A 25,962-nucleotide genomic window follows, 5' to 3' on the forward strand; every position below is an offset into this window, starting at 1 on the left:
ACCCTAGAAAAACTGAGCCCTATATTTAACACACTATGGATATCTTCTCGCTGGTAATAGAGCGATCCTCCCACCTCAACCTCCTGAGTAGCTGGGACTACAGGTGAGTACCACTGTGCCTAGCTCACTATATTCTTTTTAATAGCTTTGTGGTTTCATGAAAAATAATTTAATCACAGATTAATGCATATTTAGTGAGTGTATCTATCTTTCGATTCTATTTCAAATACTTCTGCGATGAATATCCTTATTCATATTTCTGTGTTCTCTTGTGACATTTTTCCATAACACAAATTCCACACATATACACAAGAACATACAGTTGTAAAAATTAACTACATTCTAAAATTAACATCTGATCATTTAAATTAACTTCTTTCTAAAACTATGAAAGCTTCAAAAACAATGTTTAAAAGTTGACTAGCATCACTTTTGGCTAACATCAAATGTGAAAGTTGAAATACTCCACATATACAAGATACATACATCAAGGTCATTCTTAAAGCAACTTATTGCCAGAAAAAATTTAGATCACATATGATGCATCTATTATTATTAATAGAAATAATATGACTAACAAGAGAAAAAAGTCTTTAAATTTTTTAATGGGAAGAGTATTCATTTTAATTATGTTCTAAGACATTACAGAGCTAGAAATTAACAAATTTCAGTCAGTATAAAATAGATTTATTGTCAATAGTCAGTCAATACAACCCAAGTAAATGAAACATCACTTCATACAAGGCTCAGATACTCTAAAATGCTACCTTAACTTCACGTGTGTAGTATAAAACGATAAATACTTAAAAATTACAATGCAAGAAAAAATATTACAAAGAATACAATTGTAATAGAAGCTTGTGTGAAAGTTCTTTACTTTTAGAGTTCTGCCTTAGGGAATAATACCATGCTACATATCAGAATCCAAAATAAAATGTTCCTTGAGGTTACAATACTCAAAAATATACAGGATGTACTCTAAAATACCACATCTGACAAGAACAAAAAGTGAGACAAAGAAAGCCTTCAATGATGTTGGGTGGGGGGTGAGGGAAGGATGTAACCAATTATTCTATGTTGATTTCTGCTGGAATGGCCTCATGAAACAATTTACAGCACTGACAAGAGGTTTATAGAATAAGGGAGAAAAAACCAGGACCAGTCTCACCTCTATGTAAAGAATTTCCAAATCAGATCAAACTCAGGCAGTTCTAAGGCACTGTTCCCAACGCTCTCCACTCTTCAATCCTTTATATGGACTTCTTACTCTATGTCTATGTTTTTTCTAATTTCTTCAAAAGGGTTTAGCAATCATACTTTCTGTTTTCTATCATGCGAAGTCCAAACCAAAAAGGATTAAACAAAACAACAGAACCTACCAGTTGGGTCAGTTTTAAAGACACAAATTCTGGTTCAAACATGAGATTCGGGCATATCTATCCCTGTTCCACACACACTCCGATCTCCCCTTACGAACTGACCCCCAACCTCAATTTTGAGCAAATACTCAAATTTTGAGGAAGTTTTAGAAGTTTTTTTTTTTTTTTCCCACTAATCAAGGATTTTCCTGTTGGCAAGTTGCTTTGGTTGGCAGCAATATAAGGAATTGTTCGGAATGCTTAGTTAGAGCAGATAAAAAAGGATATGATCAGTGAATTATTGTAACCTACTGTAGAAGGCTTCTGTAGGCAGAGAGGAAGAATTTACACAATGGCGTTCCCTCCCTCATTTCAGAAGAGAGGGAAATGTCTTAAAAAAGAAAATAAAAAATTAGATAAGGAAATACAGTAAAATGTTAATACTGTAGTAATAGCAGGGAAGGGAATGCTTATAGTCAACCTACCTTGCTGGAAAGTTTCTGACATAAAAATTAAACTTTCTCTCCATTATTCTTTGCACAAAATTAACAGGTGCTTTACATTAAGAGGGACAGAAAACTACTTAACACTTTGTTTCAAATGTGGGGGATTTCTTTTTGAAATGAGCATTAGAGAAAGAAGGAAAAGGTAGGGATAGCTCACTCAAAGAGGTCCTCAAACATGCGTTGTCCCATTGCTATGTATGCTTCCTTTTCTTCTGGTGTCATCTGGGCCACCAGCTCTGGCCGTTGGCTCACTTCACTGTAGGAGAATGGACGGCCAGCCACCATGACAGTGGGATCATCTGCTACTTCTTCAAACTCATCGTCATCCTCCTCGTCCTCTTCCCGATGATGTGTAGCCACAGCCGCTGGTCGGGGTGGAGAATCTTCATCTGACTCACTGGTCTCACTCTCTGAGTCACTGCCATTGGCGGTGGTCACAGGAGCGGCCGCCCCCACTGAAGCAGCTGCAGCAGAGGGAGTCTTCTTCTCGTGAATAAGCAGCGCTCGCATGACCTCCTCATTATCATCAGGCCCTGCACGGCCTTCCTCACGCTCCTGAAAGGCATCCATATCTATGCCACCTGGGGAGTAAAACTCAGAAAGTCAGGATCCTTAATTATAAATGGCATTCCTTTATAACTAATAAAATAGGATTTTAATATATTTAAATATATAATAATCTAATAAAATAACAGACTTCACTAATTCCATTTCTTGAGCTGCTGTCCATAAGATATTCAAATGTTTCTTACAACTGGAGCTTAAATAGCATAATGGTTAAAAACATGGGTTTAAGAGTAATACAGCATGGATCTGAATTCTGGTTCTTCTACATGCAAGCTGTACCACCATGAGCAAGTTATCTCTAAACTTCAATACCTTTTTCTGTAAAATGGGGTTATAAAAGCATCTATATTCTAAGGCTTTGGTTAAGAACATATGAAATAATGTCTATAGAGGACCAAGTACAGCAACTGGCATAATGGCAAATCAAAATATGGCTCCTCATCTTGCTCAGAGTAAAACCCAAAGGCTTTACAGCGGTCTGTAAGGTCCTACACATCATCTGGAACCCTTCCTGACCACCTACCTCTTACTTCTTCTTGCTCATTCTGCTCCAGCCACAGTGGCTTCTGTGGACTCCTACTTCACAGCCTTTATATGGTCTTTTCCCTCTGACTGGAATATTTTTCCTCTAGGTATCCATACAGCTCTGGCCATTGGCCAGTATCTTTTCTTAGGAGTTCTGCACTTTCCAAAATGTCCAGGGTTATAGCTAATCCATTCTAATGTGCTAGTGTCTTCTACCTCTCATGTCTTTACTCAAATGTTGCCTTCTTTTAATTCACCACATCCCTACATTTCCAATGGCTCTATTTTTTCCCCATAGCACTTAATTTCTAACATAATAAATAACTTATGTCTATTGTCTTTGTAACCCCCTTTCCGAGGGTTACAAAGGGTTACAATATGTGTTCTACCACACATATATTTATCTTTTTTATTTACTGATATTATCCCACATACCTAGAGAGTACCTGCCACTAAATATTTGATGACTGAGTGAATAAATGGCAGTTTTATTTTCCTAAAGCAAACTAAGCATACTTTGAACTCTTTATAAAAAAGGAATCTAAATTTAGGAGTAAAATTTCTCTCACCTCACCACATAACTATCATTTTGTGTACACATCTTCTGTGATATATTGCAGATAAAATACTTAAGAAAAACAGCTGTATTCTGCATTCTGATACTACTACTAAACACACTGCCATTTAAAATATATAAGAGGATTAAAAGTGTTGTTTGAAACCTGATGCCTGGCTTTAAACCCTAACACTTATTAGCTGTGTGACTGTGGCTAAGTTACTTCATCTCTCTCTGCTTTAATTTTCTCAATTACAGAAACGGAAAAAAAATAAGAGTATTTTACATCACTGGATTACTGTGGGGATTAGGTGAATTTCTGTGAAGTGCTAAGATTAGTGTTATCTATCACCAAGAGAAGGCTCAAAAATGGTCGATTCTGACCATGGATGAAGTGACAGCATCTTCTCATTAGCACATTAGAATGGATTAGCTGTAATCTTGGACATTTTGGAAAGTACAGAACTCCTAGAGGAGATACTGGGCAGATAAGAGAAAGGGAAACAGGAATTGACAAGTTAAAGTCAAAAAGGCTTTTGATAACATGGATGTCAAAATGAGAGTTAAAAATCAAACTTAACTACTTCAAAACATTGCCAAAGGCTGAACTTCCTCCCTAGAGCTCTTACTGCCAAGGCAATATTTCAACAATAACAAAAAAGGAAAGGCATGCATGCAAGTGTCTAAGGCAACAATTGCTTATAAAAGAATGCTCCAAATAGGTTAATACTATCAATATAGTATTTTCAGTAATGTTTACAAGTAAATATAAAATTAGGGGAAAAGTAAATTAGTTTCATAAACTAAATTAAGTTACATCTAACAGATTTCTTATAGAAATCTGTTTTGTTATGGATGAAGACAGAAAACAAAAAACAAGGATAAATGAGCAAATCTCTGGATGGTAAAGTAGAAATAGTAGTTCTAGGAAGAGTCTTATTCAATAGAGTTATAAATTACAAAGAAGGTTTATACTATGAAACTGTTGAGTTCACTGATTATGCTAAGCAATTCTGAGTGCTTAAAGGCCAAGCTGCAGCAAAAAAATATAGGAAGAGCTGAAGGATGTGTAAGTGGGCAGAAAGGTAGTAGATCTATTTCTACACTGGCAAGTGCAAGAAAATCTACCTACAGAAAAATATTTTAAAATATACTGAAAGATATTGATTCAACTTATTGGATTCAAGGCAGGAGAGGGTCCTAACAAGTACCTGCACATGTTTCTAAAGTTGTAGGTCTTAACATGCTTCAAAATCAAAGCAACAAGCAAAATGTCCAGTAAAAACCAGAAGATACTGGAAATAAAACTCAAAGCATTAATGATAAACCCATGCATGAACCACACGTATTGTTCTGGTCACTGGTCCCAAAGTATATTACAATTGGAAATGGTCCAGAGAAAGAATTAAAATCAAAAAAAACGGTAGGTGGAGGTGGTGGTGGGAAAGAGGACTATTTATAAGGAATGCAGATTCAAAACGAATTAGAACTTTCAGTACATTTATGAGGATATGATTGAAGTCTACAAAATGCTAAAAGATATAAACATGATGAAGTTTGAGGAAAATTAAGTATAGGACAAATAAGACTCACTTCATAGTTTCACTGAATAAAGCCTATTCTATCATGAAACTTTTTACAAAGACAAACTTAGACATGACAACATAGTATCCTACTTTATGTAAAAAGAAATATTCACAAAACTTAATTGAGTAGACTAGATGACTTCTTTAAGACCCATATGATTAATATTCTACCATTCTAGGAATTGTAAACATAGAACGTTGGTTAATAAGTTTTATTTTATTCAATTTTGTTTCTAAGTTCAAAGAAAAGAGTTTGGTTGCCTCAAAAACAGGCAAAAAGCCAAGCTGGGGAAAATGAATCTATTAAATCATTATATAGCCTAACCATTATATAATCTAAAACAACTTGAATCAAAATAACTAAACATAGCAAGCTAATCAGAGGAGGAAAGAGAGCAAAGTACTGCTGCTAAGGAAAACTTTTTTCTTATTTGAATTTAAATATCTAAGAGAATCACAATAGAGGTATTACCTGCTTTTACCATCACTACCCAACTCCACAGTACTTTTACAATTTCTAGTATAAATGCGGAATGCTAATTATGAAGGAAAAAGAAGTTAGGAGACAGCTCAAAAAACAAGTGGTTTTCAGTTACTGATGATTAGAGAACCATTAGCATTAAAGAACCATTAGCATTAAATGCTAATTCTATAGCATTAAAGTTACTGATGATTCTTTAGTAACTCAGGTGATAAGTTAGCAATGATATATAAACGTGGGAATAGCAGCATGTATATTCACATGCTGATAATATCTAACCAGAGGTACAGACTCCCATTCTCCTCTGCTTTCCAGTTTGAGTCATCTTTGTCCAGTCTCAGCCTCCCATTTTCTACATACTCCTAAATCATCACCAACCAAAACCTTGAATCCAGTAACTTAGACTAAAACTTAAATCTTCTTGGACTGTGAGAATGCTCAATCCTTTACACATGTGGTACATCTCTGAATATATTTCAGGCAGCACAAACTCCTTGGTGTTCATGAGGAGACACCTTAAAAAGTTTGGAGTATAGTTTTGCCTCCCAATTTAGAAAAATAAAATGCACATAAATTAGGGCAATAAAAGATTGCCAAAGAGGTAAATATGGCCACCTTGAACACAATAGCACGTTTCCAAGAAATTAAGAAGAAGAGATGGCAATTTTTCAAATCTAAAAATAGAGATTCAGGCTGGGCACAGTGTCTCATGCCTGTAATCCTATCACTCTGGGAGGCTGAGGCAGAAGGATCGTTTGAGACCAAGAGTTTTAGGTTGCAGTGAGCTATGATGATGTCACTGCACTCTAGCCAGGGTGACAGAGTGAGACTCTGTCTCAAAAAAATAAATAAAGAAAATAAAATAAAAACAGAGATTTAAAAAGCTATTTGTTATTTCCACTAAGTTGAAGGACAGTACAAGTACACTGGTTGTTTTTTATACTTGTTGCTCAATCTCTTACTCCCTGATATAATGCAATTAATTATTTTTTAAAAATAAGTACCGTGGATTATCAGTAAAACTAAGAACTGGCCAGTTTCCCACTAAGCGGAGTTAAACTGAACCCAAGACATATCCATTTTACTGACTACTTCTACTCTTACCTTCTTTCATCTCTTCAGAACTATATGCCCCTTGGACAGTGCTCTCTCTCAACCAAATGGGCCTCTCTTTGGCAGATTTCCCCTCCAGTGAGGCTCGATGAAGATCTTCTTGGTCATCCATGTTAATGACAACATTCTGAGTGTATAAGTCCTCATAAGAGGGACCTTTGGTGGTCCATGCTTCCCGGTGGTGCCCACCTGCCAGGCCAGCAGCTCCAGCAGTAGGTGCTGCACGGTCCTTGCTATATAAAAAGATTAGAGGAGGATAGGAAAAAGAAAAATTAAAGTCTTGGTGTTAGAAAAGAAGGATAGCTGGGTGATTATTGAAGTATTATAAAAAAAAATGCTATCTAGCAATCATGCACACATGCCTTAATAATTCTAAGAAACCTCTTCTGTACTTCAGGGTGAAAGCTGCATGAGTTAGAAGAACACATCATATTTACATTTAAGTTCCTTAAGCACTGGATCCTCTGGTACAGTGGTCCCCAGTCTTTTTGGCACCAGGGACCGGTTTAATGGAAGACAATTTTTTCACCAACTGGTTGGGGGTAAGGGTGGAGCTCAGGCAGTGATGCCAGCGATGGGGAGTGGCTGTAAATACAGATGAAGCTTCACTGCCTTGCCCACCACTCACCTCCTGCTGTGCGGCCACCTCCCACGTTTCATGGAAGACAATTTTTCCGAAGGGGGTGGGAGGGTGCAAAGATCTGTGGCCTAGTCCACAGCCCAGGGGTTGGGGACCGCAGCTCTGGTGTATATAAATGACTGAGGTTTTATAGAGTAAGATGTTTCAATAAATCTACTTGCAGGGGGAGAATGATATGGTGACATAATCCACTTAGAAACACCAGGTCTGTCAAAAATCTCTCCCAGTAATACCATTCATGAGTATTTTGTTTAAAAAACAAAATAAAACAAATGTTGTATTATTAATAAAAATATTCTCTCAGCTCAACCCAGAATAACTCAAAATGGTTGTGTATGCCTTTTCCTTTCATTTGTGTGCTGACCATGGAAATAGCTTGAGAATTAAGTTCTTCTCTTGCCACTCACCAAGTAAGGCATACACTTCTGCATGGACTAGCCTCTTTTCTATCGAGTTGTGTCTTTCTGTCTCCACATCTACACTGGCATCCCACTATGCTCTGTTTCTCAGACTATTCTTGTTTCACTTTTTACTTCTACTACCCATGATCTTCTTTCCTGTTAGCCTGTTTAGTCACTTATGTTCATGCCCCCATCTCTATGAGTCAGGCCAAGTTTTCAGTCTTTCTGCTGTTCCGTTTTACCTGCTTGTTTCACTCTCAATCTGCTCCAAATTCTTTTCAATATGCCCGATTCTGTGTCTGAGCTTACGCCTTGTCTTGCTCTGCCTGCTACTGATGCTTTCTGCTTCAACTTCTATACATGACTCTCCCTCCCTCTCTGTTCAGACATCCGTGTTTTATTCATGAGATAAAACTATCTTCATGTTTCTTTCTTTTTTTTTTTTTTTTTTGAGACAGAGTCTCACTCTGTTGCCCAGGCTAGAGTGCCATGGCTTCAGCCTCAAACTCCTGGGCTCAAGCGATCCTACTGCCTCAGCCTCCCAAGTAGCTGGGACTACAGGCATGCGCCACCATGCCCGGCTAATTTTTTCTATATATTTTTAGCTGTCCAGCTAATTTCTTTCTATTTTTTTTTTAGTAGAGACAGGGTCTCGTTCTTGCTCAGGCTGGTCTCGAACTCCTGAGCACAAATGATCCACCCACCTCGGCCTCCCAGAGTGCTAGGATTACAGGCGTGAGTCTTCACGTTTCTTGAACTACCTGCTCACTCCATACCTTTTGCTGTGTTCCCTTCAGCATCCCCTGACTGACTCTCTTGGCCTCATGTTCCTCCTTTACTCCTCCATTTTTCTCTCAATCTTTTCCATGGATCCTGGACGGTCTCCTGTGTGGAGGAGCCCTGTCTCATTCTGAATCTAACTAATGCGTTGTCTTCTCTCCTCCCTAAGCCATTTACTATCTTGCCCTCACTTTAGCCTTACTTCATTCATCTCTGTTTACTCCATTGCTCTTCAGTTTTTTCTGGGCCCACTTCATGTCTACCGGGGCTTTCTAGCTCATGCTTAATTGAGGTTTCTCTGATGTAAACCTCTGACTGTGTATGTGATTGGTCCATTACATCTCTCCCTAACAACGCTGTGTTTCTGACCATCCTCTAGAGGGAAGCTTGGCTCATCCCATCCCTCCCCCCACCCTGCCTCTGGATATCTACAGGGCCACTGCTACTTTTGCAATAAAAAAAATACGCTCTTTCCAGTTGTCCAATCCACACTGATCCAGTCATTTAATCCATGCCTTCCAGCTACTGCCTCTGCATTCTTTTCATTATTCTAGCTCTGTACCCAGGATTACTTTGTAAACCACTTTCCTATATCCCTTCCTTCCGATGCTTGTTCTATCTGTTCCATGTGTCAATCACTTCTTTTGTCTCATTTGGTCTCCACTCTAAGTCTAAGCCTATGAGGCATCTCTCTAAATATACCCAATCCATCTATTTGTCTTGCTATATTTTGAAGTCTTATGCTACAGTCACAAATAATTGGTTTCTCTCTACCTTCTATTTCTTTCTGCATTCATCTGATGTCACTTTTTGCACCACTTCCTTTTTGTCTAGTTTAACTGTATCTGTCCCTAGTCATTCTCTATCTTCTACCTGTTCCCATGTTGTTTTCTAAGAGGCTGTGTGGCTGCCTTCACTGCAATCTGACTCTGTTTACTTTGTGTGTGTTGGTTTTTTGAATCCTGGTGTCCCTCAGCATTTACTTTTTTCTCTTATCTCTTGGCCTTTTCTGGTTTTGTATGTTTCTGTGCTTACTCTACATTCTGAGCCTCTCCTCCCTCACCCATTTGTCTCCCTTACTTCTTTCAATGCCCCTTCTATTCTCAGCCAACATCCTTATCTTGCTGTGCTGAGCCTGCTCTACATACCTATCTGTCCCAAAATGTGTCTCCTGAGTTAGGTAACGACACCTGGGAGACATAGAAAAGGCAATTTTTCTAGCTCTGATCTGGCCAACTACATCCTTACCTGTCTTTCCTTCATCCAGCCTCGTAAGTGACTCACTCACTCTTTCTGAGGCTATTCTGTTTCTCTCTATATATAATCCTGAACACAGAGTTTTCCTCTATACTCTATCTTTAGCATTAACTCTGAAGACTGTCTTATGAAGGTCTAAAGTACTTTGAATAGAGAAAAATGAGAAAACTAGAGAGAAAGAACAAGACAATTAACATATGACTACTTTTTAAAATTCTTTTGTTTTTAGTATTCTATTAGAGAAATTCAAGATGGGTTTTATTCCAGTTTAAGACACAAGACATTTGATCACAAATCAAACAAATTGTAAAATTTGGAACTATTTTTTTTGGAGGGGAACAATTTTTAAAACATTGTATTTTTAACCGCAGAGGGTTGACTCCACAGATTTTTATTTCTACCTTCAAGACCGATACAGACAAATCTAAATCACTAGCCAATGTGACACTAAAGAAAATCTACATGAGAGATATCTAGATTCGCTTCTTCTGATATTTTAATGTCTTCTACAGAGAGAATGTACAGATTTTAATTAAAGATGACAAAAATGGTAATTCATGTTTGAATCTTTTTACATTATTTATGAAATTTTAGAACTTTGAAAAGGCATAAATCTTACTCAGAGGTGAGAGAGGAATATTATTTCAAAACTACATTTTTTAAAGATCTTTAAGGTGAGTGTTAAGAGACAATGGAAAAGGGTAGGTTACGGGCAAGAAATTCCATTTCTGAAAAACAGGTGAAAGGGATGGCCTTGCAAAAATAACAGGAAAATATCTAATCCCACAATTTCCCGAGTAACAGTTAAAGATCAATCCTAAGAGTTCTCTCACTAACAGGCACCCTGCAGGAGTTCTGTTTTGCACAACCTCTGAAATGAGCTGAATAGACAGAAAAGAGATGTAAATCTCTCTTTCAAAATTGTTTTTCTTAGAATTTGCTTTTACAGAATTCCTGAATAAACAGCAGGAGAACAAGCTACAGCCTCAACTATATCTTGAGGCCAGAGTCACATCTCCTGCTATAATCCCGATAATCCTGTCTCCAAGGAAAGGCAGGGAAGCCAACTCTTGGACTTTGATATCCTGCCACTTTTGTTATCAACTAACAGCCATCATTATTTTTTTTGCTTCATCCCCCTTAAAAATCACCAAGTGGCCTCAGTGCTGCCACCCCTTCTCTTTCTTTGGGATGCCTTGCCGTCTCCCTGCTCTCCCCCCTTTCCCTCTCTCCTCTAAGAAGATAAAATAAACTTTTTTACTTTTATATATCCTAACCTCTGCATGAGAAATCTTTCTCTCCCCATGCCATGAGCACCTAGTGAGCTTTCCATCCTAACACAGGAAGACTTTATATAGCACCAATGTAGCACTGGCCATCAACCCTTGGGTTAGGCATACCCACAGTTCTCCAGAGTAGGTAGTCTGGTTCCTGATCTAGACACAAGCTGGAATTTAACTGATTATAGATCAGTAATCAAACTAACAATGATACCACTTAGTTAAACAACAACAACAACAACAAAAAAAACAAAACACCAAACTATCATCCCTGCACTCCCATACCACTCTCCCAGTGCTTCGTTTCTGTACTGAGGCAGGATGGACTATTCAATCCTTGGGGCAGGACTGGCTATTATAGAACTTTATGCTCCTATAGTACAGAAAGGCCAAATCAATATCACTTGCAGGATGTTATATCTGGGCAGTGGAGCTTGTCAAATGCTTGATAATGCCATCTTAGGCAGGGTAACATTGTCTAACCTAGCTCTAGTGATTTTTCCTCTGACCACATGGAAACAACTGTACTTTGCTCTAGCTGGCAGCTCCAGCAACCCCACTCTGTCTTTCTTTCCTGCCTCCATTTACTCCCTTCATCCTTAGTGGCCAGGCTATTGGGTATATTTTTTCCTGATCAGTTTATTGATTCTACTTTCTGATTCTTCTTCATCCTGGAGTCACCATCATTCCATAAGAAGAAGGTGACTTGATACAGCAAGCTGCTGTAGGGCCTCTGATGTCACTACACCGCTAAGACTTGTCTCAGGCAGAGTGAGGGATATCTAAATAAAGATCCTGGAATGGAAGCTGGACTGTGGTAGGTGGGGAACATTAGAGGCAGGATGCCTGTGGTGGTGGTGACCGAATGCTACTGTAGTGGGGAAGCATCTTGATAAATAGGACAAATAACTATAGGTAGAAAAGGAAATATAAGAATAATCAGATAGTATTATATTATGTAGAAAGCAACCAGAGAGTATGCTGAATCATACTTCAGCATGAAATAACCCATAAGCTTAGAGAATTATGTATTTTTATAAAATTAATTTCCCTCATAGGCTTCTGTGTTAGAGCCACAGAATAATTTAAGTGGACAGAAAAAGACATTAAAAAAATAAATTCTTCATAGGAGACCAAATGACCATTAACAAAAATGTAGCCTAAATGTGATATGGATGATATTAGTTCCCTACCAACTGTGGCTCCTCTCCTTCTTTGCTTATTGGTTTTATTCAAATACTGATGCCTATTTGTTCCAAAGAACTTTGGGACCTTCCCCAGCCCAAAGAAGTAAATCTTTATTAGCCTAAGTGCTCTAATCGTGTGATCCCAATTCGTTTACCAGATGCTGGTTTAGAAATAACCATATAAAGCAATTCTAGCCAGTGAGACTATGGGGGATAGATAGGATAAAGGAGGCCCTTTGCAGAAGCTTTCTTCAGGCTCAAAATAGGACACAAGGAAAGGATGATCTCTTTCTGCATTTGGACATTTTCATCCACCTTAGGCTACCTCTCCTCATAGTCCCAAGAGGACAACCAACAGGCTGAGTTTAGCAGAGTACAAAGATGGAACAAAAAATCTAGGTCCTTAAGGATATAATTAAGTTGTGAAATTAACCAATTCTGAACTGTACTATCTCAGGACTTACGGTCATGGAAGACAAATTTCCTTACTGTTCCATCTACTTACAGATTGGATTCTAGATCCAACTAAAGTTTGATTTTCTATTATCACAGGCAAAGGCGGCCTAACTGACACATGGTGCTAGATGAGAAAATTCATAACTCGGACAGACACAAAACTTTCTGTACAACTGGATTATTTTTGGATAGAGTAGAAGAGCATTCCCTGACCCCAATTCTCATTTATGCTTTTCAAAAAAGAATACATAAATCACTTTTTATGGCACGGCAAAACTAAAGCTACCTCTGAAATTCAAACATTAGGGAACACAGATAAAATAAGGAGCCACTGTCAGACATTTTAACCCATAGGTAACATCTACTATACTTTCAAGAAATTTGCATTTAAAACTAAGAAAGGCAAGAAATTGTGCTTAAAATTCTTCACAAATAAAAAAAGAAAATGCTGAATTCCTTAAAGAACGTCAGCCTTCAGAAGTTGGCCCGGAAAATTCAAATATCCTCAAGAGGCACAACTAATTTAGCATTAGCTAACAATTGGCTGAGTCTCTGCAGGTCCAAGCAGAGTGAGTACTTGAAGTCAAACCTGACTATTTAGAGATTACTGCCTAAGGCCCACACCGTTCTGCATTCAGAACAATCGAATTTCATCACAGGCACAAGTTAATAAGACAAGTATGGCAGAGCTTAGAACCTCTGTAACATTATAGTCTTTGGCCTCCTTGTAAATTACTTACCCACTTTTGCTCTCCAAAGTACAGTTAGTTAAAACAAAGGCAGGTTTAAAAGTGCTCTAAGGAAAAACACAGAGCCTACACTCACCTCTGTTTCAGGGCTGGGATTTCTGTGGGTTCTGGCTCAAGTATTTCATAGGCCAAGTTCACATCCTCTGTCTCCCGAAGCAATGCATAAATGGGCTCAATTTGTTCATTAAACCTTGCCAAAAGTGTGCGTGCATCTTTTTTGGGCATTGCTGATTCATCCTCCTCTACCTCTGTATGGCAAAAAGTACAGCGGAAAGTTCCTACAGAGAAAACAAAAGTCTTAGGTCAGGGAGGTGAAATATTTAAGATAAGCCTTTAGCAAACAGTTTATACCTCCAGTCCTCCCCCAACATTTTATTAAAACTTTCAAATATACAGAACAGTTGAAAAAATTTTGTAGTCAATACCCATGTACCTACCATCTAGATTCTATAATTAACATCTTGCTATACTTGATTCATCACATATCCATCCCTCTATCCATCTATCATTTTTGATACATTTCAAATTAATTTCATCCCTAACTTCAGCACAGCAGTTTTTAATCGCATTTCTAGCATATATTTATTTTAACTCAAAGGCAAATTCTTTACAGCTTACCACTGCAATTTATACCCTTTCTCAAGGGCTTTCTTTCACACATTACATATTTGGGCCTACATAACAGGGAAAGCCAAATAAATACCTAAAACCAAAAGTTTCTGATCCTCCTGCACATTGTCACAAGGCAATTTCTTCACTTACTCTCATTTATATCTAAAAAAATTTAATGAATCCATTTCCAAAATTAAAGTTCAAGAAGCCTTTATTTTTCTTATATCTATAATATCTCCCTCACATCCAACTTGTAACTAAATTGTAGTAATTCCTTAGAAATGTCTCAGATTTTTCACATCTACTGTCATTTTACTAATCTAGGACACCATTATTTAGACAGAAAAGGCTTCCTAAATCTGGTCTTTGAACCTCTAGGTTCTCCCTCTCCAAGTTTCCTGTGCCACCACTTGTATCATCTCATCCTCCAACTCTAAAGTCCATGTGGTAGCTGAATTTCTAAAGCCCATAGCATAAAATCTAAATTTTTCATCCTAACATTTAAGAAACTGCATAATTTGGCTCCAAAACGTCATAATCCAACCAAAGTCCTTTACCTGTCAAGGTAATACAAACATTTGAGAGACTCTGTACTAAACATTAAATATTTACTTTGTTTGTATAGTGCTTTCACTTTCTAAAATGCTTTCACATACACTTTTTGATACTTATAACAATCCTGTAAAGTGTTGTCAGAACTGAGGCTCTAAAGAGTTTTGTGATTTGTCCAAAGTCACATAGCTAATGAAAGAAAGTAACAGCATCTATTTTATATTGAGTGCTTACTAAGTGTCAGGTATCACCAACACTCTGAAGCTATTAGCTATTTAAATCTATAAAATACAAAGGTTCTAAAGGGTTAAATAACTTGCTCAAGGTCAGACAACTATTAGCAGAGGGAAGGGGACAGGATTCAAATCAATCCAAACTATTATGCTAAAACTCACCCACTTAAACATTACTTAACAGTCTTACACCAAGAGTCGCACTTGCATTTCCAGTTTGGTTCTTATTCCCAATGGCAGGGATAAGCATCCTTCCTTTCTGACCCAATTTACTTCAGGGATTAAAAGAGATCATTAAGTAAATACTAAGTACGTAGTGCCTGGCACATATTAAGTACTCAGACATTATAGCTTTAAAAGGCCCAGTATATGCAGTATGTGATCAATACATAACCCCACCACCAGCCTTTCCTCACTGGGTAAAGAATAAACAACCTAGGCATCTCTGTTTCAATGCAACACAGATCCAACTGATACATTCCTAGTAGAGTAAGTTTCTTTACTGTCCCCTCAGAAATAGCCAATGGCATGTAAATTCTTTGTTCAAATACCTGTCTAAAATACATTTTCCTGCTGTCCAAATGCTACTTAATCTGAAAGAGAGAGAGAGAGAGAGAGCGAGCGAGGCAGCCCCCCACAGCTAGGAGGTGGCCCCGCACTCATAGCTAGGCAGTGGCATTTTCTGTGAAACAGATTCTCACAGATCACCAACATCAGGTAAGGTCCTCTGTGACCATGATGGAAGTGAGGCAAAACAGAGCCACCGTGGAATCACCTCTGACAACAGACAAAAGCAAGAACTCCACACAAACTACAAAAAAGTCCAGCTAGCACAAGTGACTACTGCTTCTTTATCAATTTGTTTTAGCCTGGCCCTGTTCTTCTCACCTCTTAGATAAGATTTATTAAGGCAGCCAGTCAAGAATTATCCCCACTTCTTCACAGCACCCAATTCAGAGCAAACATTCACCACTTCCCTGATTCTTCTCCAAAATTACCCAACAAAAGCCCAAATTCTCTAGGTTTGTCCAGCACTGTCTTACTGATATTCCATGGTTCCCCATGGTATGTAGCTTCCCTTGCTGCAGAAATTATCAATAAACCTACCTTTGTTTACAGTAGGTGTGTACCTGATGGTCTTTGACTAATGGACATCAACATAAAGATTCTAGCATAACCAACCAGACAAGAACACCATTTAACAAAATAAAGAACAAGTTCATTTTTCTTTGTAGGTAGAAGATATTAAATTGCTTTACAGATCAAAATGGATATATTAAAAGCCAACTTATTATAGCTTAGAGCTCAAGAGAGGGGTTTAGACTAGAAATTTTGATGTGAGAATCAACAACATATAGGTGGCAACTGAAGCCATAAAGGAGACCACAGTATCCAAAGAGATTAAGTAGAGTGAGAAGAATAGGCACTCAAGGTATAAATCCAAAGAAAGCGGATTCCTTGAGAAACTGAAATGGTACAACCAGCAGGACAGGACAATGTTTCAAGGAAATGGTAGTGCTAATATTTCAAAGTCAACAAGAATTGAAAATCAGCTTTTATATTCGGTAATAACAAAGGGTAAGTAGTGACCTTGGCTAGAGAGGTTTTAGATGGTATACTACTATCTTAGATTATTCCCTAACTGTTGCAAACTGTCTCGGCATCTTTAACAAACATAAATAATATAATCCATGGAGTTAAAAAAAATCCACCACATAAAATAGGCTCTAATACAGCTCTCAAATATCTGCTAAATTAGAAAAACACACTGATGTGGAAGTAAAGTTGTCTGTTAAAAGATAGGTACTTACAGAGACTGTCATTGAGAACTGAGAATACTTTAGAAGTTACTTAGTTCAGTAATTTTCAAATGTTTTTTAAATGAAGGTAAATCACTCCTCAAGTGAAAAAGTGCTTTATATAGAAACATAAAAGCAAGCGCTCTGGTAGAAAAGGTCAGTACTCTAACCCTCTCACTAGATGTCTTCAAAGCCTCACAAGCCAGCCTTCTCAATGTTTCCCATCAGGCACACTTTCACGCAGAGCCTTGGCATTGCTGTTCCCTCTGCCCAGAACACTTTCCCTCCAGTCAACTGGCTCATCTCCCAACTTACTCCAGGTCTTTACTAAAAGTCATCTCAGTAAGGCCTTCCTTTTTTTTATTTATCTAGTTTTAGTTTATCATTAAAAATTCATGTTACATCCAAATTCTTAAAAAATGTCCTCCCAAATCATCCATTTCTTCTTTAAAGACAATACATATACTGCTTCACTTGACTAGTAAAAAGCAAATATATATATATGCATATATATATATATCCCAAATTTCAGCTTTAATAAACAAATCAACATGCTTGTCAGGGTGGGCAATCTCATAATGACAGTCCTTTAACTTAAGTAAATTTATTTTCATGAAAAAGAATAGGGAGAAAATAAACATAGTATATAGTCATAAGGAACTTGAATTCTAGTCTCATGCAGATTTAACAAGAGCTATTTACTGAAGCACCCATTTTGCAGGTCTGAAAAGAGCAGCTTTTAAATTACTATCAAGAAAGGGTTTGAGATTTTACCCTATTTGCAAGCTAACAAGTTATTCTGCCACCGTGAATGCTGGCAGAAGACATGAGACTCCTAGGTCAGAAACAAAGAATTTTATTACTCATGGTAATAGCACTAGCCAGTGTCAGTATTTGAGCCAGTTCCCTGAGCCCCATGGGGGTGACACAAGAGGGCCAGGTGACAACTCTTCATGCAATGGGCTATGTTAGAGGAAAGAAAGCCTGAGCTTAAAAGGAATTCAAATCTTTTATAATGGGCATAAGCATGCCCATCCTTTGCTCTGGAGGGTGACATTATCTTTACTATACCAGACTGAAGTAAACAGGCTCTAGAGGGATACACTATATTTATTATATTGGACAGTAAGCAAATCTGCTCTTTGCTCTCAAGAGAAATAATATGTCTATCTTTTAAGGCTGCTTGCTATATAAACATCCTTGAAAAACACAATCCAGAAAAAAGGCAGTCAGCCCTGCTTACAAGACATGCATAACATGTGAGAGATCCATGGAGAATAGTCTCCCGATAATTACCATGTCTGGCAAACATTACAAAAGGAAAAGTTAGCCTTACATCTCTGAGTCCTACGTTTATCACAAAAACACAAGTTGTAAATGAGAAGCAGCCTGTCAAAAGCCAAATGTAGAATTTATTTTTCTTCTTGGACTCTAAAAAGTCCAAGGAAAAAAAGAAACTTGACATTTTATAGAAAATTATTTAACACTCGTTTAATATACCAGCAATATTTTTATGAAATTCACTGTGCATTATAAAAATGCAAATCAGTTTTCCCAAAATCGGATGAAGCAGTGGGCTAGGGGCAGAAGGCCATGGAAATGCAGCGTATACTATGTACTAGCACGGAACCATGCTACTGCAGGAGTGGTGGTAGAATACACACAGACAAAGAACCTATCAGCAAGAAGCTTCAAGTTTAGTGGAGAAGAAAAGTATCTGGAGATAAACATGATCAGGAACCAGTGCAAAAAATAAAGTACATAAATGTTTTGGGGTTCAAAGAAGGAATGTGACTTGGAGCTGAGGGCACTAGGGAAGGCTTATGGAGAAGGTATACCTTTTTGAGGTAGAATTTAGAAGATAAAATGTTACAGAGATCAAAAAAGGTGGAAGGGAACAGGACATTCTAATCATCATGAGAAGTAGGTGGTTGAAAAATGATGCTAAACTGCAATTTCAGTCTGGTAGGAATAAAGTTATCAAAAAGAATAGTAAAAGAGCAGAATTATTAATAACATAACTGGAATGACCACAAGCAGATCTTGAGATAAGCTTCATTTTGAGTTTATTCTTTAGTAACAGGAAAGCCATTGAAAGGTTTTGGAAAAGATCATGAGGTCATCAAAACTAATATTCACAAATATTGATCTGCCTTAGTGGCTTGAGATGGCCTTCCAATAAGGCAATTCTTAACTGAGTGAGTGCATAAAAATCACTGGTGGAATTTATACTCAAGCCTTGCCCTAGAGATGCTGATTCAGTAGGTCTGGAGTGGGTCCCAGGGATGTGAATTTTAAAAGTTCCCCAAGGAATTCTGATGCTTACTCCTTGTGGAGAGCTGCTGTTAAGTAAACAATATGATAAATATCCCAACTCTTCTTGTAACTGGACCACTCTACACTAAGTAGTGTGCACAGAATATACTACTCAAGAATGAGAGAAGAAACTGGAACTGAAACTCAGAGCTGTGCACCATCTTTCCCTTCCTGTATTTAACACCAAGAAAGCAAAAACCAGAAACTGACTCTAAGCCACACAAGGAAGAACAAGGAAGCTAGATCTGAGAATGTGGTAGCTGAAAGAAAAGACTACAAAGATTCTTTAGGCAAAGCTTGACAAATGATGGGGTTAGAAGGGAAAAAGGAGATCAATGACAGCACATTTGTTTGATCACCTATACTCAGAAACCACAAAAGAACTAGGAAAGCTACTTTACAAATAGTCCTATGTATTCATCAGAAGCAAGTCTGTGCAATAATACTACCCAAATCTGACATATGAGGGAATAAAGACTCAGACATTAAGTTTACCAGGTCATAACTTGAACACAAAAATCATTAAAACTGGATTCAAATATAAATCTGTTTAACTCAAAAGACTAAATTCATTGTACCATCCAGAATTACAGATCCCTTTCCTAAACTCCCATCATACCTGCCAGCTACAACTTAGCAAATTTTCCCGTGTATATACATAAGCTCTATATTTTTTTCTAATATGGAACAGAAGGGAAAAGGATTTGTAACACATAATTTATTTAACAAACATTAAGTACCTATCACATGCCTTGCATTTATGTAGCTGAGTCTTAACCTATCAGGTTTGCCAGAAGGATCAAAACATACCCAGTTGCAGATAACTAACAGGCAGTGAAAGTGGGGAGATCTTTTAGAAACAGATATTTCTAAACTATATTTTGGGGTCATCTATTCAGTAGTGTAGGAATGTCCCAATTCTATGATTCAGGACTCTTCTAATAAAGGAAAGTTATAACTCCAAATGAGAAGAAAAGAAATCGAGACCTAATCGTGGAGATGAGAAGAGTTCTAAAGCATTTTAACTTTCTCCCAAAATAAGATAAGTAAAAACAAAAATGAATTGGGGGCAGGGAGGGTGGGAAAGAACTAGGAACAAAAGAAAAAGAAAACAGTAAAATTCAACAAAATTCCAGACTTGACATTCCTTTGCTAAACACAGAAGAAGAAAATTTAAGGGGTGTGTATTATGCTGGCCACAGCTTTCAACTTAACTACTTCCAACATGTTATTCATTTTAACATGTTATTTGCTTTAATTATGCAAATATTCAAGTAAGAAAACAATAAATAAATACAAATAAAACCAAAGTGAAAAAAACCTATTTATACTCCTTAGTTTGACAAGAAAGTGTTTTGGAAATTTATAATAGAGTAAAAGGACAGAGATATAAGATGAGACTATGGGCAGAAGACATTATTAGTCAAATTCCCAATTAGTCATTACTTAGGATTATACTTTTTCCCTCTTTCCTCGAGTATATACAATGATTAGGCCATCAGCTAATGCCCACAATTCACTGTCAAAGATTTGTCAAAGGTATTAGTTGCAACTGGAATATTATTCAGCCATTCTTTCCACAAAGTAAAAAAAAAAAAAAATTAAAATATGCCCAAATCCTTTGATATGGCACAGGGTGCTGCAGTGCTGAAGTGGGAGTCATGTTGCAGCCCATGTCCTCAAGGCTGGCCAAGGAAACAGGGAGGATCGAATGTCTGCTGCTGCAGAGCCCTTACCCCAGAACAGTGGGTTTGATGTCCCAAGGGCTTCTGACATTCAGCCTTCCTTAGTCTAGACAATCATCTTCTGAGCTGCTTTCCTGGCACTCACATTCTAGTGAGTAGTCTCAAGGCAAAAAAAATAACATCACATATTATGAGAAAAAAAAAAACAGGGCAGGGAAGGAGGATAAATAAAATAGAGGGTGAAGGGAAAGGAGTACCACTCTATTATATAGGAAACTCAGGGAAGGCCTCTCTGATACAACATATAAGCAGAGACTTAAAGGAAGTAAGGGAGCAAATCATGCAGATATCTGGGCAAGGGGAAACAGCATGCAAAAACAGTAAAGTGAAGGCATTTCTGGGGCGTGCAAGGCACAAATAAGATGGCTGCTGTGAACATGGGAGAGAGTGGCAGAAATAAAGTCTCCAAAATGGGGGAGGGAGGTGTGGAGGGGAGTAAATAAATTATAATAAATATAAATATATTTAAATAAATTATAAATTCCGTTAAGGACTTTGATTTTTCTGAGTGAGAGGAGAACATTTTGAGAGTTTTGAACAGAAGAGTGACACGACCTGATGTACTTTTTAGAAGGATCACTGGCTGCTATGACAAATAGTCTATACAGGCAGCAAGAGTGAAAGCAAGAAGACTCCTTAAGAGAGTAGTGCAAAATCTAAGCAAGAGATAATAGCTTGTATAACTTTTCTGGACAATCCTATGAAAAAACTTTGAATACAAGTTTTTTACTCCGCCTCACTCAAAGAGCTTCTCGGGGTAGCGGAAAAGGAGAAAAAAAAAAAAAAAAAAACCCAAAAGACAATTCTGTAGTCAGGAACAGAACTCCTAGGATTTTAGTGAGATATACAAGAAACTACAAAACTTCAAGACAAACACTAACGTGATTAATTTTACTGCACTGTAAAAATCCAACTACCATATATCTTAGGAAGCATATTTGGACATTGTTTCCCTTCCCACTGAATATTTTATGGATTATAGATATACTGGGAAAGGGAGTGAATTGGAAAGCTTAGGAAAATAAGACTGCCTAACACTGTAAATATTCTCTATTATGCCACAGTGTGTTTCTGAAGATGGCATAACAAGTACAGCATAGTTTTTACATGAACACTACTATAACCAGGGGGTTTCAATTCCTAACCAAGGCTTCTAAATTAACCAAAAGTGATTAACATCATCCTCTAAAAGCAATGATAAAACAACCCCAAGCTTCTCCATATTTTAAAATGTCAACCATGTTCCAAATCAGAGAATGGTATGAAATTAAGAGTTGAGAGAAATCATATATAGTATAGAATAGACTGAACTTACCACTTTACACATGCTAAAAGGCCAAGAGTGATTGTAGGATTTGCCCACGGTAATAGTTACCAACATGGTGCAAGATCGGAAGCCAGAGCTCTGGAATCCTAACATCCTGTCATTTTACTGTCTTATAGCCATTGCTTAACGGGAACAAAAACAAAAAAACTTCTGGAAATGACATGAACACTGAATATACTGATTTTGCAAAAGAAACCAATATAATAAGTGCTCTAAATAAAACCATAAAACACTATGCAAAGTTGACCAAGCATTGTTAACCATATGCTATTTTTTTTAATTTCAGCATATCATGGGGGTACAAATGTTTAGGTTATGTACATTGCCTTTGCCCCACCCAAGTCAGAGCTTCAAGTGTGTCCATCCCCCAGATGGTGCACACTACACCCATTATGTGTACCATACGCCTTGTTTAGATTTCAAAAGGGCTTGGGGTGGACTGGGGGTTGGGAATGCAAAATAAAAGGACTGGAAGGATAAGCACAAAACTTAATAATTGTTAAGACAGAGAAAGGTGGTAAGAATGGAGACTGGGTTGAGTGGGAGAGCCATAGAGAGGAAAAAGTAGGTTTGTCATTTTGGTCTACATCTCTACTATTTGACTCTTTAACATGTTTATGGTCATTTATTTATTACTTATGTGCTGTTTTTCCTAGAGACAGGGTCTTACTCTCATCCAGGCTGGAGTGCAGTGGCACCATCATACTCACTGCGGCCTCGAACTCCTGGGTTCAAGTGATCTTCCTGCTTCAACCTTCCAAGTAGCTGGTCCTACAGGCATGTACCACCATGCCTGGCCAATTTTTTTTAATATATAAATTTTTTTTTTGTAGAGACTGGGTCTTGCTTTGTTGCCCTGGCTGGTCTAGAACTTATGGCCGCCCTGGCCTCCCAAAGTATTGCAGGCGTGAGCCACCATACCCAGCCAACTTATGTATTTTTAGAAGGAAAATGAATGTTATTTTGACCTTCTAAAAACACTCAACTCCCTCTTATTCAATATGCGGAAGTTATATAGTCATTCCTGGGATATTCTTTGAAAGCATTAAGCCCTTTGTTACAACTTTTATAACTCTTACTGTTCAGGGGGTATATATTAAAATGTTGAATCAAATGCTGATATCTCAAAAAGTCAACTTTTATTCTAATTTCCAGATTTTATTTTCATAAAGCAAATTTCTTCAGTTTGCTTAGTCAAGGCAAAATGTATAGAAAAAGAAATTGCTACTATCAAACAGAAACACACATGACAGGAACACAGTTACATATTTCATATAATTATTTTACCTATAAAAAGGAATTTGAAAAATCATCCTTTAATTCATTGCAGAACATATAAAACTGCAAAATACTCATTCATTTGCATGCAAAAGGGAAAAAAACAAAAGCAGGTTTAATGTTTTTTGAAATCCAGAAGACCTCAAATGTAGTAATGATTTACACGTTGCTACCTCTCCCCCTAAAATTCAATTTATCAATGAAATTGGCTTCTGTCCTTCCTTAAATGGACACTTATCTAGATTTGGTCTAATCATACATCATTCCTGGATTCTGGAACTCATTATAAACAGGAAAAAATGGGCGGGGGGGGGGGGCGGTGGTGGCAAAAAATGACAAATTGAAGTATGGTATTTAAATGAATACTAAAGCTTGCAATAAATTCTCTAAATTTGGCCTAAATCAAACTCATCTTAACATGCAGTAGGCAGGCAAAAAGTCTGTGGTTTTGATAAGACTATTTAAAACACAATAACAGAATATTGTATGCCACCATCAAAACTAAAAAGCAACTCTTCACAAATAAGCAGTTAGTCCTTATGTAACCGTGTATCAAAATACAAAAGATTTTTTTTTAAAAAGCTCTCAAATCGTCAAATTCAAAAGCAGTAGAATTTTTAAACTTTAAGATTTGGGTAAGGGGAGAGGGAAGGATGGAAGAAGGATACTTGTTCCTTACTATCTTTCCATAACTTGTTTATATATATACACACACACATACATATACATATATTTTAACTTATTCTAATAATCGTTCCCTCTCCCCCTAAAAATTCCATACCTTTGAGCTCTCTGGTATAATTTTCTAATTAACTCATCCTGGGTAAGATTCCTAAGACAAGTGAGGACTCAGCAACTGAACAAAACAATCCTAAAAAGATTTTTGTGTTTGTGTTTTTAGCATTTCAGGAATTGAAAACACCATTTACAAGACATTTCCTGTCCTAAATAGTAAGAGATGAAAACAGGAAAAAGTAGCCTGCCCTATGAAGGCAAATATTATTAACAAGTCTTGAGAGGCTCACAAATACAAGACCCCAGTAGTTTTTAAATGTTAGGTTAAGGGAACAGAAAAGGAATTTCAGTGACAAGGGGGATCAGGAAACTGATCTGTCTAAACCAAAAAGCTTTACCTGTAGTCACCAGGCAAGAAGGAACTCATAAGATTTAATCCCAAACTTTTACATATGAATATCCCAAGTAGATATCAAATTTATTAATACTTAAATGTTAAATAATCCAAGTGACTCAAAATTTAGCACTGGAAGAGGTCTATTCCCATTGTTGTCTACTTTTAAGAGTTATATATTAGAGACTTATTTTTTAATTAATTATTAAAGACTTCTTTATGCTAGTCCTAAAATCTGTCTCTAAAGCCTTTTCCATGGAGCCACACAAAACAAGCTGAAACTACATGAAAGGTATCATATTCTTCCCTTCTGTTCAATCTAAAACATTCTAACAATCTGTATACCCCTAGATTCCTCCAAATCCAAGAGTACAACATAGACATATACGTGTGCATCAACATACACATGATTTGATGAGTCAAACTAGATAATCTCTAAATTCCTATTTCTAAGATTGTTATTAAATACATATAAGATTCCTTTTTTAAAAATTTAAATTATCTCTTATCTCAAAGTTTATTTAAAATGTGATTCCCAGGTCTCTAGGTGAATTCCGTAATTGGGGCTCCCAAATTATTTCTAATTCAGACACCTAACAATTTTACTCCACTCACAGTAAACTACAGGGCCATATACACCTTTACAGAAGCTGTAAAACTATATTGTTTTGCACAGTAGTCTCACTGCTAAGAATTCTTCTTAAAGAAAAACTTAAACATGAATAAAATACTATCTATACACAAAGGTATTCAAAGAATTTTATCTATTCCAGCAAAAATATTAGTTAACACCAAAGTGCCCAAAAGTGGTGGAAAGAAAAACGGGGGAAAATTACACCTATTAAAACATATTTCGAACCCTAGATAAAAATAAGAGTGCTTGGTACATTAAGGAATCAAGAGATCACAAACTATTCTAGGCTACAATTGTAATTATAGGTAATATGTAAAAGGCTGCTGGTTTTGTGGGTGATTTTTTTCTCTTCAAATTTTTCTCTGGCATTATGGTTGCATAATTTTTAGACTAAAAATGGAAAACATAAAGCTATTTCCAAATCATCTAGCCTTAACATCTAAAAAGAGAATAAGATTCCCCTCCCCCTTGTGGAGAATCATCTTGCTGAATTTAACTTAGAAGTGCCATTAATTAAATCACCCATGGTTAAGATCACTAAAATAGAAATACTGAGTCTATTTAAACGGTCAGAAAGCTTGCTAAATCTAAAACATGCATTTATAAAACACAAGATGCTATTTTGCTGATTCATTGAGGGATTTCAAGTCATGTTTTCGATTACATAAGCCACCCCCTCCCCCCATGTTTCAGAAACTTAAAACAGCTAGTTTTGCCTGATCAAGCTTCTGAAACCAGGGACTAGTGGGCAAAGACTAGGCTATCCAATTTTAATGAAATACAGTATCTATACATGCCAAGCATCAAATATTTGAAGAGAGTTCAACCCAGAAACATCAAAAGCAAATTCTGAATGGAAAGTACGGACAAAATTAACAATCTTTAGGAAAAGCAG

At 37.0% G+C, this 25,962-nt stretch overlaps 1 protein-coding gene across 1 annotated transcript in view; it reads right to left on the bottom strand.

Annotated features, from left to right (window-relative positions):
• Positions 1-613: 613 nt before the first annotated feature.
• GTF2E1 (general transcription factor IIE subunit 1) overlaps positions 614-25,962 on the bottom strand; it is a 33,297-nt gene continuing 7,948 nt past the window's right edge. The window contains exons 3-5 of the mRNA XM_045540179.1: positions 13,519-13,720; positions 6,684-6,925; positions 614-2,445 (exon numbers count right to left, since the gene is read on the bottom strand). Coding sequence (XP_045396135.1) covers positions 2,018-2,445; positions 6,684-6,925; positions 13,519-13,720 — 872 coding nt within the window. The 3' untranslated portion in view covers positions 614-2,017. The remainder of the gene's footprint in view (positions 2,446-6,683; positions 6,926-13,518; positions 13,721-25,962) is intronic.

The sequence above is a fragment of the Lemur catta genome, chromosome 1 (genome assembly GCF_020740605.2).
Source record: "Lemur catta isolate mLemCat1 chromosome 1, mLemCat1.pri, whole genome shotgun sequence".
In the NCBI taxonomy this organism is placed as follows: domain Eukaryota; kingdom Metazoa; phylum Chordata; class Mammalia; order Primates; family Lemuridae; genus Lemur; species Lemur catta.